At 46.3% G+C, this 15,828-nt stretch overlaps 1 protein-coding gene across 1 annotated transcript; it reads right to left on the bottom strand.

Moving 5' to 3' along the window:
* Positions 1-4,359: 4,359 nt before the first annotated feature.
* LOC109761792 (uncharacterized protein At2g27730, mitochondrial) lies at positions 4,360-8,087 on the bottom strand. The gene is made up of 3 exons (XM_020320607.4): positions 7,814-8,087; positions 5,488-5,526; positions 4,360-4,849 (listed from the first exon to the last, which is right to left on the bottom strand). Exons 1-3 carry the CDS (start codon positions 7,949-7,951, stop codon positions 4,646-4,648), a joined length of 381 nt encoding a protein of 126 aa, XP_020176196.1. The 5' UTR covers positions 7,952-8,087; the 3' UTR covers positions 4,360-4,645.
* Positions 8,088-15,828: the final 7,741 nt, after the last annotated feature.

A 15,828-nucleotide genomic window follows, 5' to 3' on the forward strand; every position in this document is an offset into this window, starting at 1 on the left:
ATCACCGATGAGTCGTGGTTGTAGATCTGAACCTTCAGTCCGAGTCCGGAGATGCGCACAACAACGAGGTCGCCGGGGACGATGCGGTGGCGGCGGCAGAAGTAGTTCCACCCTCGGCCAAGCACCATCTGGCCCTCGAAGTTCTGGACCTGCACCCAGAACATGCACCGCTTGTTGGCTGAGAGCCTGACCACGCGCAGGAGTCGCTTGATGACCAGCCAGGTGTTCATCACCTCCACGAACTTGGGAGGGACGACGAGCATGGCGAGGTCCTCGTTGTCCTTGATCTGCTGGTAGAATCTCATCGGCTCCCTGGCTCCCTCCTCGTGGCCCTGCCTCGGAGATCATCCCCTTGAACGAGGCACGCTCATGAAGGCGATCCTGCCAGGCAGGTCCACCGTCCTGAGCCACCTGTTCGTGGGGATGAAATCCTCAGCGCGCTCAGCTACGGCCACGACCTGAGCTCCTCCACCCGCCACATCCCAGTCAGTCTTCAGTATCTTGTCAGGCAACATGAGGTATCAAACAAAGCAAGCAAGCAAATGCCACTGATCAGTGGACTTGCCCAACAGCAAGTGCCACTGGTCAGTGATGAATGCTAGAATGCCCAACAGCAAGTGCCACTGATCAGTGGCATTTTCCCAACAGCAAGTGCCACTGATCAGTGGCATGTGTTCATGGCCAAATGGCAATGGTCAGTGGCACTTGGTGTTGGGCAAGAGCACTAATCTACTTGCTGTAGTGCAAATGGCACTGATCAATGACACTGATCAGTGACTTGCCCAATAGCAAGTGCCATTGATAAGTGCCATTTTGCCTAGGCAAATGCCACTTATCAATGACACTTGTTGTTGGGCAAGTCACTGATCAGTGGCATCTTCTTTGCTGCAACTGGCACTGATCACTGCACTATCCTAAACAAGGAAACATCTAAAAATAGCAACAGCAAGTGCCAATAGCACCCATGTGCAGCCATGTAGATTTGGGACCATCCTAAAATGGTCCTACTACATGCACGTATAACATCCACTCATGGCACAAACCCTAGCTTCAACATGCAACATGATACAAGGACATGATTCTAACATGAACATGCCATCAGTCAACATGATTCTAGCATTCATCACTCAACATGAACATGATTCTAGCATGAACACAACTACTAGCATGTAGCACAAATCTAGCATGTAGTAGGACTCGGATTAGCATGATTCTAGGATTCTAGCATGAACATGAATCTAGCATGTAACACAGCTACTAGCATTCTAGCATGAACACAAGCACTAGCACACGCACTGTACATAACAAGAACAAATCAGTCCGATTGGATTCGATTGGGATCGCATCCAATCGGATCTGCTAGAATCCTATCAATCCTAGCACATGCCTAAGAAATTAACCGTAAATATACATCTAGGAGCAAGATTTGAGGGGATTTGACTCACCGGAGCACGCGCAGCCGCAGCGAACCGAGGCCGGGGTGAAAATGTTGGGGAACGTAGTAATTTCAAAAAAAAAATCCTACGCACACGCAAGATCATGGTGACGCATAGCAACGAGAGGGCGGAGTGTTGTCCACGTACCCTCGTAGACCGAAAGCGGAAGCGTTAGCACAACGCGGTTGATGTAGTCGTACGTCTTCACGATCCGACCGATCAAGTACCGAACGTACGGCACCTCCGAGTTCAGCACATGTTCAGCCCGATGACGTCCCTCGAACTCCGATCCAGCCGAGTGTTGAGGGAGAGTTTCGTCAGCACGACGGCGTGGTGACGATGATGATGTTCTACCGACGCAGGGCTTCGCCTAAGCACCGCTACAGTATTATCGAGGTGGACTATGGTGGAGGGGGGCACCGCACACGGCTAAAAAATCAAACGATCAATTGTTGTGTTCCTAGGGTGCCCCCTGCCCCCGTATATAAAGGAGCAAGGGGGAGGTGCGGCCGGCCAGGAGGGGGCGCGCCAGGAGGAGTCCTACTCCCGGTGGGAGTAGGACTCCCTCCCTTTTCCTTGTTGGATTAGGAGAAGAGGGGGAAAGAGGTGGAGGAGAAGAAGGAAAGGGGGGGCGCCGCCCCCTCTCCTTGTCCTATTCGGACTAGAGGGGAGGGGCGCGTGGCCCTTGCCCTGGCCGCCTCTCCTCTTCTCCACTAAGGCCCACTATGGCCCATTAACCCCCGGGAGGTTCCGGTAACCCCTCCGGTACTCCGGTAAAATCCCTATTTCACCCGGAACACTTCTGATATCCAAATATAGGCTTCCAATATATCAATCTTCATGTCTCGACCATTTCGAGACTCCTCGTCATGTCCGTGATCACATCCGGGACTCCGAACAATCTTCGGTACATCAAAACATATAAACTCATAATATAACTGTCATCGAAACGTTAAGCGTGCGGACCCTACGGGTTCGAGAACTATGTAGACATGACCGAGACACGTCTCCGGTCAATAACCAATAGCGGAACCTGGATGCTCATATTGGCTCCCACATATTCTACGAAGATCTTTATCGGTCAGACCGCATAACAACATACGTTGTTCCCTTTGTCATCGGTATGTTACTTGCCCGAGATTCGATCGTCGGTATCTCAATACCTAGTTCAATCTCGTTACCGGCAAGTCTCTTTACTCGTTCCGTAATACATCATCCCGCAACTAACTCATTAGTTGCAATGCTTGCAAGGCTTAAGTGATGTGCATTACCGAGTGGGCCCAGAGATACCTCTCCGACAATCGGAGTGACAAATCCTAATCTCGAAATACGCCAGCCCAACAAGTACCTTCGGAGACACCTGTAGAGCACCTTTATAATCACCCAGTTACGTTGTGACGTTTGGTAACACACAAAGTGTTCCTCCGGTAAACGGGAGTTGCATAATCTCATAGTCATAGGAACATGTATAAGTCATGAAGAAAGCAATAGCAACATACTAAACGATCGAGTGCTAAGCTAACGGAATGGGTCAAGTCAATCACATCATTCACCTAATGATGTGATCCCATTAATCAAATGACAACCCATGTCAATGGCTAGAAAACTTAACCATCTTTGATCAACGAGCTAGTCAAGTAGAGGCATACTAGTGACATTCTGTTTGTCTATGTATTCACACATGTATTATGTTTCCGGTTAATACAATTCTAGCATGAATAATAAACATTTATCATGATATAAGGAAATAAATAATAACTTTATTATTGCCTTTAGGGCATATTTCCTTCAGAAAACCCCGGCGGGAACGATAGAGGTGGCGGAGCAGAGGACGAGCCGGCCCCCACGACGGCCTGCGGCATCGGCCCCGTGCTGAACGCCACGCCGGAGGTCGAGAAGGACGGCCCGCCGACCGGAGAAAACCCTTGGACGGGGGTCAAGAAAACCCCCGAGCCCAATGGTGTCCCAAGAAGGGGCGGCTCCGTCGACGGCGCCGGCGCCGAGCCCAGGACCACGATGTCCGGAATCGGCGGCGGAGCAGGAGTGGCCGGCACCGCATTGGCCAGCGCTCGTGGAGGCCGGCAGCAGATGGGGGACGGCGCCCGCAACGTCGAGGCCAGGTCGCGGCCCGAGTTCTGGAGCCCGGCCAGCCAGCGCTCCTGGATGCTGGCGATGCGCTGGTCGACCGGGGTCAGAGGGCGGCGCGACGGTGGGCGTGGCGGAGCCATCGAAGCAGAGGAGAGGAGAGGGAGGGGCGGTGTGGGAGAGAGAGGGAGCGGTGGGAACAGTGCGCCTGGGCGGTGACAGGAGAGTGAGGTGCGAGTAATGAGACGTCGCCTCCGTCTTCCGCACTGCCCGAGGCGTGCAACTGCCCCGCACGCGCGACCGCGTCCGGCCAAGCTCGCGAGAAACTGCCGATTCGGCAGTTCCCGACGGGCCAGGCTGCGGGGGCTGCTTTGAGGTTCGTGCGGGCCTCAAACCGCATGCAGCTCAGCCAACCAAACAAGCCGCACACATCCCGCGCGGGCCCGGTTAGGCTGCATGCGGTCATTCTGGCTAGAGATGAACATTTCACGCATGTAAGAATTCTAGTTTGTTTTCTGTTTCACACTCCGCTCAAGATTGTATCCTGAAGACCTTGTATGACTTTATTGCTTAATAAATGAAATGCCGACGTTTCTTTCAAAAAGAAAACAGCGGGACCTAAATTGACAACCACCCCACGTAGCTATTCCCGTGGCCGTACCTCTGAAGTGACACCGAGAAAAAACCATTCGTTTCAAAATATTTGTCTGGTATTTTCATTTATGTATGTATTCCTGGTGAAGACTTGCTTCAACCTGTAAGCACACTCATTTGAAACCATGCATTGCATGCATACTTTGGCCAAAGGTAACAAACAAAGCAAGCAACTCCAACAAAATTCACCGGGAAAAAACCATGCATTGCATACTTTGAAAAGGACCAAACCGAATCATCCAAGACGCCTCTCTCGTTAACCACCACCATACCACACCAACCACAGGTAGCAAAACAACTTGCGCTACAGACCATCATCATCTCAAGTCTCAGATTCTGTCGAAGCAGGCAGCTAACAAGGCAAAGGCAAGGCTGTTCGGCGACGTCGGAAACTTATTATCATCATCATCATCGCGCAGGTCCATGTGCAGTAAGGAAGTAAAACCCAGGGCGGGACGGAGACGGGCCGATCAGTCGATGACCTCCTCCGTCTTCTTGGGCTTGGACAGGAGGTACCAGCCCAGGGCGCTCAGGCCAGCCAGGGTGCCAGCCAGCACAGCGTAGTTCCTGTTCTTGTCGGTCGACGTGCCTGCTGCGGATGCCGACGCGGTCGAACTCACATCGGCTGCTGCGGCGCTTGGGGTGGACGGAGCTTGCTCTCCTGCGCTGGGACCCTGCAGGAACTCACAGCAGCTCTTGTCAGTTCCATGAACCACACAGAGGATATATTAGTACTGCATCTCAACTTAAGAAGCTACAACTTAGATATCCATTGCACATATATAACTCTGTCAATATGCTGAAGACAACATCAAAAGAAACATATCTTGTCAATTTCACGACTAACACAGAACATACATACATAGTAGTGTTTCTCAACTTAGGAAGCTGAAACATACACATCCATTCAAGATATATAATCTAGGGCAGAAGGATGCTAATTTGCTGCACACAGCATCACAATAACTTACACATAACTAGTGTATCTCAACTTAGAAAGCTAAACCATATGTATCCACTGAACATATATAACTTTACATCTCAAGAACACATACAAACGGGTAATGCATTTCAAGAACCACAAGACTTTACATCTCTAGTAAGATCCATGAACCACACAGAACACATGCAAACGGGTAATGCATTTCAACTTAGCAAGCTAAAACATACATATCCATTACGCATATATAATTTTGTAGAAAAGGATGCTAATTTGCTGTACATGGCAACATGAGCAGACAAGAATAATGGAAGTAAAACATCAACAACCACTGCCCAGTTGAGAGATTCAAGCACTTGTGTGTTCACATACCTTGCGTGCGAGCTTCTCCCGCTTCTCTTGTTCCATTTTCTGCATAAACAGACCAGAAATAGGTCATCAGACATGTTATTAAGTTTTAACAAAGCATCAGCACATACACAGAAGACCACTTATGCCAATACTATATCTTTATATTAACAAAGCATCAGCACATATACAGAAGACCATGTATGCCAACAGTATGGCTTATTTCAGATTCAGAGTTACTGAGTTAGAAACAGGAAAAACTGGTGCTTCTGGATGTCCTGGCTAATTTCAAGTGTTCAAATAGTTGAACTTGTACTATGGATGAGCCTAGTGCTTCATTCGTCAAGTGGACAGAGATAACAGGGCATAACACCATACATAAAGTGATATATACACATGTATGAGCATACAACCGGTTTGCCACTGAGATAAAACATTTTATTGTTGAAGACTCCAACTGAAAGCAGCTAACAAGGTAACAGATCCAATTCAATGCTTATGATTATGAATGTAAGACGAGCATTATCTGAAGCAATGGGTGCATCAAAGCAACGGTTAATTAATGTACTGCAGAAAGAAGTATCAATTACGTCTACCCGTACAACTGTTATCAAGGATTCCTAGCTGAATTTTACTTCTGATAAGTCTAGTGCTTCATTTGTCAACTAAACACAGAATATACAATGTCATGTATATATAACTATATAATATGAACATGGTACTAAAATGTCACTGCTGAGTATAAACAATTTATGGTTGACGACTTCAACTGAAAACTACTAATAAGGTAACAGTCCCAGTTTAATGATTACAGATGGCAAGACAAGCATTATTTTAATGCAATGAGGTGTTGTATGAAGAACAGGGTTCCTATTGGTGTTCTGCAGAAATAATGAAATAACAATGATTCTCAGGTGACTAAACAGAAACACACAAAACAAGCAACTAGCATAGTGGTAGAATTTTTCGACTCGCCGCGAACCTAAGCTATAACATAATCATATAATTACGCATTCACATGATGAACAATAAAAACAATAAACATAACTGATGAGTTCACAAGAGCCACAGCAAAAATTATAGCCCAACTGGACCACAAAACGGAAGAAAGAGGTTCAGGGAACAGGTCACGCAGTGGCGAGAATAAAACATTCTACACATAACAGAAGGTTCATGTAACCTCGAAAACACAGCACCACACATATCACAGTGCCTACTGATAGTATTTGCAATTCCTATCTGTATATCCAAATATCAATCCCCAATTCCAGGCAAACTAAAACCCATATCACAGCAACCATCTAACAAAGCTCCAATAGTAAAAAAAAGCATGAGGAACAAATAAAATCAGTTCAGAAGCAGGTTTGCAAAGATCCCCAAATCACCCACTTCGCCATCAGAACAGCTACTGTGTCAATGGGCATAACTGAGCAACCAGCCTACATCAGAAGGTTCACATATAATCACAGAAGGCCAACACTGACACATTGTTGCCAGTGCCTACTGATAGTATTTGCAATCTTATCTGTATATCCAAATATCAACCCTCAATTCCAAGCAAACTAAAGCCCCATATCACAGGAGACGAACCATCCAACCAAAGCTCCAATAGCAAAAAATAAAAAAATAAAAAAATAGAAGCATGATGAGCAAATATAATCAATTGAGAGGCAGATTTGCAGAGATCCGCAATTCCCCCACTACACCACCAGAACAGCTATCATGTCCATGGGCATAACTAAGCAACTAACCCGCACTTATAAGATCCACATAATAATCACAAAAGGGCTAATATTGACAGGTTGTTGCCATGGCATACTAGTACGATTTGCACTTGCCCAAATCAATCCCCACTAGCAAACCACCTGAAACTTGACACAGCAGAGCAACCATCCAATTCGATGAGCACATAAAAGTAATTTTCAGTGGCCAAAGATCCCCCAAAGGCCAAATCCACAGGAACAGAAGAGCTACACTGCATCAACAGACGCAACCGAGCAACCAACCATGAATACGAGACATAACCGAGAACGTCCGGTCACTCGACCTGGGAGCGCCTCAAATCACCGTCCCCAACCCGCGCAGGGCTCAACGCCACCAACAAAACAACCGGCAGGTGCTCTTCTGTTCGCCAACCAACGCGGGGTGCATAAATCGCCAGCCAACTACGCGACACGGAAACGACCACGCGACCGGCGGAAACCCCCCGGCGGGCGCGCGGATCGCGCCGGGAACCCTAGACTAGCCCAAGACGCGCGGGGCAGACCAGACGAGACGGGGCCGCGCCGCGTCGCGTCCACGAGGAGCCGTCTCGCACCGGAGCGGGGACGGGGGACGGGGGGAATCATACCTTGATGTAGACGTTCTCGGCGGCCCTCTCCTCCTCGCTGAGCACCTTGCCGGAGGAGCGGAGCCTGGTCTGCACGAACCGCGCCGCCGCCCTGCCCGGGGCCCTCGTCGCCGCCCTCGCCGCCGCCGCCATCGACATCGCCCTCGCCGCCGGGAGAGAGAGAAAACCCTAGCACTCTCTGGATCCGCTCTCTGGAAGACTCTCGAACCCCCCACTCTCTGGAAATGAGATGACGAGGCGGAAGTGGAGCACGGGATGGGTATGAGTAGACCGCTGGCCCGTGCCGCTTTGCGATTACGCCCCTCTGGATGCGCGTATTTACGCCGGCTTTATCGTCCTTTTTGCACTTTGGTCCGTTCCATCAACCTCCGCTCCAAGAAAGGATCTGCTTTTTTTTTTTTACATTTACATCCGCATGCGAAATTCAAATTTCAACCCACCAGATTCTTCATTCACGAAGAAAAAAAACTTACTTCTTGCTTGCGGGTATATATGTCAGCGACGGGGCGTCTCCCCTGCCGGGAGCGCGTCCGCGTGGCACAGGGCGGTGAGGGAACGGGCAGTCGGCGCGACCGCTCTGGGTGAGGCCGATGGGTGGTTTGACTGTTGTGGAGGAGGAGCGCGTCTTCGTGGATGCAATCCTGCAAAACCCATGGTCCGACGGTCTTAGGTGGGGCGTACGTTGGTCCATGCCGATGAGGTTGTTCTCTTGTGTGTTGTGTACGGTCATATGGATGTTATTGTGACAATGCTCATAGAACGCACCTCCCCCACCCCCCTCACGTGGGTACTTCGCCAATTTTCTATATATTCCATGTAATTAGGCCTCCTCGATCGTGGCATAGTTTGCAATATTTCACATGGGTGATTGGGAGCACAATGCTTGGGTCGAAACTCTTGACCCCTCCCCTCTTTAGTTTGTGATGAGAACACTAGTAAAAACAAAGCCTCATCTCGGGGCTCCTCAATCGCCTCTGATTCTTCTTCTTCTTCTTCTTGAGACAGTTGCTCTTCTCCATCGAACAAACGACATGAGTGTAGCTCCTTCAAGAAGATTTCCATACATGTCTTCTCTATTTCAACAGCACATGGTCGGACCACCTTTTTTTGGGGGCGCAAAGGTGTCGGTGTTTAGGGGAATAAGAACACCTCATGGTGGCGTGACACGCCCGGTGAAAAGCAATGAACATGTTTTGAGATACCCTTTATTGTAGGCAGTGTGCTGCCTAGGACAGTAGTTGGTTGTTCATTTTGTTGCTATGTGTCATTGATCGCTTCGACATGATACTTGGATGCCACGTTTCTAAAAAAATTATGATACTGTGTCTTGACCCCGAGGTGTTACATATCGCAAATGTACTTGGTACACCTGGATATTATATATTTAATTTTTAAAGTCAATAATAATTGACAATCTCCTCATAAACACTTCTTACATGCAGATCCGTCTAATTGCTTATATCTAGTCAAACACTAGAAATCCTAACAAGATATTTTGCTACATCACACACTTTAGAGCTCTCTACCAAATTAATCAATAATATTAAATGGGTGCAACACACACACACATAGAGAGAGACACACACACAAATATACTATTTCTCATGTAATTGAGAAATAAATATTTTGAAGTCAACAATTTTGTAGGTTGATCAAATTTAGAATTTCATTGTGTTGTCAATTATACTAATTAGGAAATAATAAACATTCTACTCAAGACCATGTGTTTGATAAAATATATTGTAAATAAGTAAAAGTTTTAGTAAAAATGTTTTAGTATAAATCGCAAAAGCCCTCTGAGGATTACATTACCAAGATAAAAATCACCACCACATTTGTTAGTAGGAAATTATGTGGCAATTACAACTTGTTCTACTACTCTTGGGCGCAGTTAACTGGTGAGGCGACTCCGTTTGTCACTGGTGGTAGGATCTATATAAAAGTAGAGGTGAAGATTAAGCAGTCATAGTGTGTAACTCTTGAATCTCGAGAATGTAATATGTTGTTTGCGGACCATCTCCTTTGTGGCTGCTAAGGAAGCATGACAGAAACTTTTGTTTTGTTATATGTGGTGTGTAACTCGAATCTCAAAATTTGACCTTTTATTTGTGGACCATGTTATTTGTGCTGAATAAAATACATAATCGCATTATTTGCTTGTTACATGCATGTGATTCCTTATCATAAGCTGTCGTTGGGTCAGCGTGTGAATTTGCATGTCTCAGTTGTTAGCTAAAATTGATTTTGGGTTTCTTTTTTAGAAAGATTTTGGGTTTCTTATGTGTGTTTCTGACTATGCATGTTTTCGTTGGTCGGTGTGTGACTTTGCATCTTGACACAACATGTTTGAATCAACTGGCATCAAGTAGTGACGAAATACCTACTGCTGTTAGTTTCAATTCTTGTGCAGCGAGGCTAGGTGTGCCTGTACAAAAAGTGCATAAGAATCTAATCTGATTAGTATATACTACATGTAGTACTATTCTTCCGTTTTGAGATGACGAGGAGGAAATGGAGCACGGGGTGTGAAGGAAATATGCCCTAGAGGCAATAATAAAGTTATTATTTATTTTCTTATTTCATGATAAATGTTTATTATTCATGCTAGAATTGTATTAACCAGAAACTTAGTACATGTGTGAATACATAGACAAAACAAAGTGTCCCTACTATGCCTCTACTTGACTAGTTCGTTTATCAAAGATGGTTATGTTTCCTAACCATAGACATGTGTTGTCATTTGATGAACGAGATCACATCATTAGGAGAATGATGTGATGGACAAGACCCATTCGTTAGCTTAGCATTATGATCGTTACAGTTTCATTGCTACTGCTTTCTTCATGACTTATATATGTTCCTCAGACTATGAGATTATGCAACTCCCGAATACCGGAGGAACACCTTGTGTGCTATCAAACGTCACAACGTAACTGGGTGATTATAAAGATGATCTACAAGTGTCTCCGATGGTGTTTGTTGAGTTGACATAGATCGAGATTAGGATTTGTCACTCCATGTATCGAAGAGGTATCTCTGGGCCCTCACATCACTATAAGCCTTGCAAGCATTGTGACTAATGAGTTAGTTGCGGAATGATGCATTACGGAACGAGTAAAGAGACTTGCCGATAACGAGATTGAACTAGGTATTGAGATACCGACGATCAAACCTCGGGCAAGTAACATGCCGATGACAAAGGGAACAACGTATGTTGTTATGCGGTTTGACCGATAAAGATCTTAGTAGAATATGTAGGAACCAATATGAGCATCCAGGTTCCGCTATTGGTTATTGACCGGAGATGAGTCTCGGTCATGTCTACATAGTTCTCGAACCCGTAGGGTCCGCACGCTTAACGTTCGGTGACGATCAGTATTATGAGTTTATGTGTTTTGATGTACCGAAGATAGTTCGGAGCCCCTGATGTGATCACGGACATGACGAGGAGTCTCGAAATGATCAAGACATAAAGATTGATATATTGGACGGCTATATTCAGACATCGGAAGTGTTCCGGGTGATTTCGGAGAAAACCGGAGTACCGGAGGGGTTACCGGAACCCCCCGGGGAAGTATTGGGCCTTAGTGGGCCTTAGGGGAGAGAGAGAGGGCAGCAGCCCAGGAGGTGCCCCCCAAGGGGAGTCATAATAGACTAGGGGAGGGGGCGCGACCCCTCTTTCCCTCTCCCTCTCCTTCCTTCCCCCTTCCCCCTTCCTAGTAGGACTAGGAAAGGATGAATCCTACTCCTACTAGGAGGAGGATTCCTCCTCTCCTTGGGCGCACCAAGGGCCCGGCCGGCCTCCCCCCTTGCTCCTTTATATACGAGGACAGGGGGCACCCTAGGACACACAAGTTGATTGTTCCAAGCCGTGTGCGATGCCCCCCTCCATCATATTCCACCTCGGTCATATCGTTGCAGTGCTTAGGCGAAGCCCTGCGCCGGTAGCTTCATCATCACCATCATCACACCGTCATGCTGATGAAGCTCTCCCTCGAAGCTCTACTGGATTGTGAGTTCGTGGGACGTCACCGAGCTGAACGTGTGCAGATCGCGGAGGTGCCGTACGTCCGGTACTAGGATCGGTCGATCATGAAGACGTACGACTACATCAACCGCGTTGTCATAACGCTTCCGCTTACTGTCTACGAGGGTATGTAGACAACACTCTCCCCTCTCGTTGCTATGCATCACCATGATCTTGCGTGTGCGTAGGAATTTTTTGAAATTACTACGTTCCCAACAGTGGTATCAGAGCCAGGTTTATGCGTAGATGTTACATGCACGAGTAGAACACAAATGAGTTGTGGGCGATAATAGTCATACTGCTTACCAGCATATCATACTTTGATTCGGCGGTATTGTTGGATGAAGCGGCCCGGACCGACATTACGCGTACGCTTACGCGAGACTGGTTCTACTGACGTGCTTTGCACACAGGTGGCTGGCGGGTGTCAGTTTCTCCAACTTTAGCTGAATCGAGTGTGGCTACGCCGGGTCCTTGTTGAAGGTTAAAACAACACATACTTGATGAAAAATCGTTGTGGTTTTGATGCAGGTAAGAACGGTTCTTGCTCAGCCCATAGCAGCCACGTAAAACTTGCAACAACAAAGTAGAGGACGTCTAACTTGTTTTTGCAGGGCATGTTGTGATGTGATATGGTCAAGACGTGATGAGATATAAATTGTTGTATGAGATGATCATGGTTTGTTAAAGTTATCGGCAACTGGCAGGAGCCTTATGGTTGTCTCTTTATTGCATAAGATGCAAGTGCCATGTAATTGCTTTACTTTATCGCTATGCGATAGCAATAGTTGCAAAAGCAATAGCTGGTGAGACGACCATGTGACGACACGTTGATAAAAGATCAAGATGATGGAGATCATAGTGTCATGCCGGTAACAATGGAGATCATAACAGTACTTTGGAGATGGAGATCAAAAGCACAAGATGATGATGGTCATATCATGTCATATATTTTGATTGCGTGTGATGTTTATCTTTTATACATCTTAATTATTTTGCTTAGTTCGGCTGTAGCTTTATAAGATGATCCCTTACTAAAATTTCAAGGTATAAGTGTTCTCTGTGAGTATGCACCGTTGCGACAGTTCTTCGTGCCGAGACACCACGTGATGATCGGGTGTGATAAGCTCTACGTTCACATACAACGGGTGCAAGCCAGTTTTGCACATGCGGAATACTCGGGTTAAACTTGACGAGCCTAGCATATGCAGATATGGCCTCGGAACACTGGAGTCCGAAAGGTCGAGCGTGAATCATATAGTAGATATGATCAACATAGTGATGTTCACCATTGAAAACTACCCCATTTCACATGATGATCGGACATGGTTTAGTTGATTTGGATCACGTGATCATTTAGATGACTAGAGGGATGTCTATCTAAGTGGGAGTTCTTAAGTAATATGATTAATTGAACTTTAAATTTATCATGAACTTAGTCCTAGTAGTATTAGCATATCTATGTTCTAGATCAATAGCTCGTGTTTGGCTCCCCTGTTTTATTTTTTATATGTTCCTAGAGAAATATAAGTTGAAAGATGATAGTAGCAATGATGCGGACTTGGTCCGTGATCTGAGGATTTTCCTCATTGCTGCACAGAAGAATTATGTCCTTGATGCACCGCTAGGTGATAGACCTATTGCAGGAGCAGATGCAGACGTTATGAACGTTTTGACAAAAGCTCGGTATGATGACTACTTGATAGTTTAGTGCACCATGCTTTACGGCTTAGAACCGGGACTTCAAAAATGTTTTGAACGCCACGGACCATATAAGATGTTCCAAGAGTTGAAATTAGTATTTCAGACTCATGCCCGTGTCGAGAGGTATAAGACCTCTGATAGTACTTTGCCTACAAGATGGAGGAAAATAGCTCAACCAGTGAGCATGTGCTCAGATTGTCTGGGTACTACAATTGCTTGAATCAAGTGGGAGTTAATCTTCCAGATAAGATAGTAATTGACAAAGTTCTCTAGTCACTATCTCCAAGTTACTAGAACTTCGTGATGAACTATAATATGCAAGGGATAACAAAAACGATTCCCAAGCTCTTCGTGATGCTGAAATCGACGAAGGTAGAAATCAAGAAAAGCATCAAGTGTTGATGGTTGACAAGACCACTAGTTTCAAGAAAAGGGCAAAGGGAAGAAGGGGAACTTCAAGAAGAACGGCAAGCAAGTTGCTGCTCAAGTGAACAAGCCCAAGTCTGGACCTAAGCCTGAGACTAAGTGCTTCTACTGCAAAGGGACTGGTCACTGGAAGCAGAACTGCCCCAAGTATTTGGCGGATAAGAAGGATGGCAAAGTGAACAAAGGTATATTTGATATACATGTTATTGATGTGTACCTTACTAGTGTTTATAGCAACCCCTCAATATTTGATACTAGTTTAGTTGCTAACACTAGTAGAAAACTGGGCTTTGGTCACAGGGCAATATTCACATTAGTCCCGGTTCAGTCACGAACCGGGACTAATGTGAGCATTGGTCCCGGTTCAGTCACGAACCGGGACTAATGTGAGCATTGGTCCTGGTTCAGTCACGAACCGGGACTAATGTGAGCATTGGTCCCGGTTCGTGCGGCCAGGGGCCTGCCGGGCATCGTGGGGGCATTGGTCCCGGTTCGTCCGGACCCTTTGGTCCTGGTTGGTGGGACAAACCGGGACCAATGGGCCACGCTCCTAGCCCACCACCCTTTAGTCCCGGTTCTACCACAAACCGGGACTAAAGGGCTGGTCCTAGTTGCGGCCAGTGTTTAGTCCCACCTCGCCAACCGAAGGGCGCTCACACCAGTTTATAAGCCCGTCCCTCTCTGCCTTGTTGAACTCCTCTTAAAGTGAAAATAGATGCCCTTATACAGGGAATTTGACCTAAATTCACAGTAAATTTCATAGAAATTTATTATGAATTTAGGTTGAATTTCCTCTATAAGCGCATCTATGTTCATTTTTTATAGTAAATAAAATAAATAAAAATAAATAAACCTTAATAAAGTAAAATAAAATAAACTATAGTAACTAAAATAAATAAACCTTAATAAATTAAATACAAAAAGCAGCAGAAAAATAAATAAAAATAGCAGCAGTAAAATAAATAAAAATAAAATAATTAAAGTAAAATACATAATTAATTAGAAATAAAATAAATAAGTTTTTTGTTGTAAGTAGAAACAAAACAAAACAAATAAAGCAAAAGAGAAAACAAAAAACAGAGAAAAAAAATTATGCCACCTACTGGGCCACCACGGCCTGAATACGACTTGAAACCCGTCCGTGGGCCAGGATTCGGGCCCGCAGAAGGCCCAGTAGGCCCCACAGGCAAAGAGAACGGTTAGGCCCGAAAGCCTGCAGTTGAGAGGAGCTCGAGAGGGTGGGCGCAGCAGCGCTTATAAACCACTCTCGAGCCCTCTCAACTAGCGAGGTGGGACTAAACTTTTGACGCGGGGCAGCACAAGGCCTTTGGTCCCGGTTGGTGCCACCAACCGGGACTAAAGGGGGCATTGGTCCCGGTTCGTGGAACCAACCGGGACCAAAGGCCTTTAGTCCCGGTTGGTGCCACGAACCGGGACCAAAGAGTTCCCTATATATACCCCATCGCCACAGCAGAGCACTCCCCAGTGCTCTGTTTTTTCTGGCCGGCGAGGGGAGGGCATTTGGGTGCTCTAGCTCACCTCCTATGCACATGAGGTGTTCGATGAAATGTCTGAGCCACACTAGTTAATCTTTCTCCTCTCGAAACTTGACCTCCGAGCTCCATTTTCCCCGAGATTTGTCTAGGTTTAGCGGTCCGTCACGTCCCGTCCCCGTCTTCACCGCCGTCGATCGCCCGCGCCGATCTCGTCGCCAGCACCACCGTGGTGAGCCTCTTGTTCTTATCTTCTTTCTGAAAGGAAAAAAATTCTTACTTTAGATAGTTACTTGTCTAATTTTGTTACTTTTATTATTCCTTCTTATTACATAGTGCGATGGTTTTGGTATCCGCCCCCGTCG

The sequence above is a fragment of the Aegilops tauschii genome, chromosome 4, assembly GCF_002575655.3.
Source record: "Aegilops tauschii subsp. strangulata cultivar AL8/78 chromosome 4, Aet v6.0, whole genome shotgun sequence".
Lineage (NCBI taxonomy): Eukaryota > Viridiplantae > Streptophyta > Magnoliopsida > Poales > Poaceae > Aegilops > Aegilops tauschii.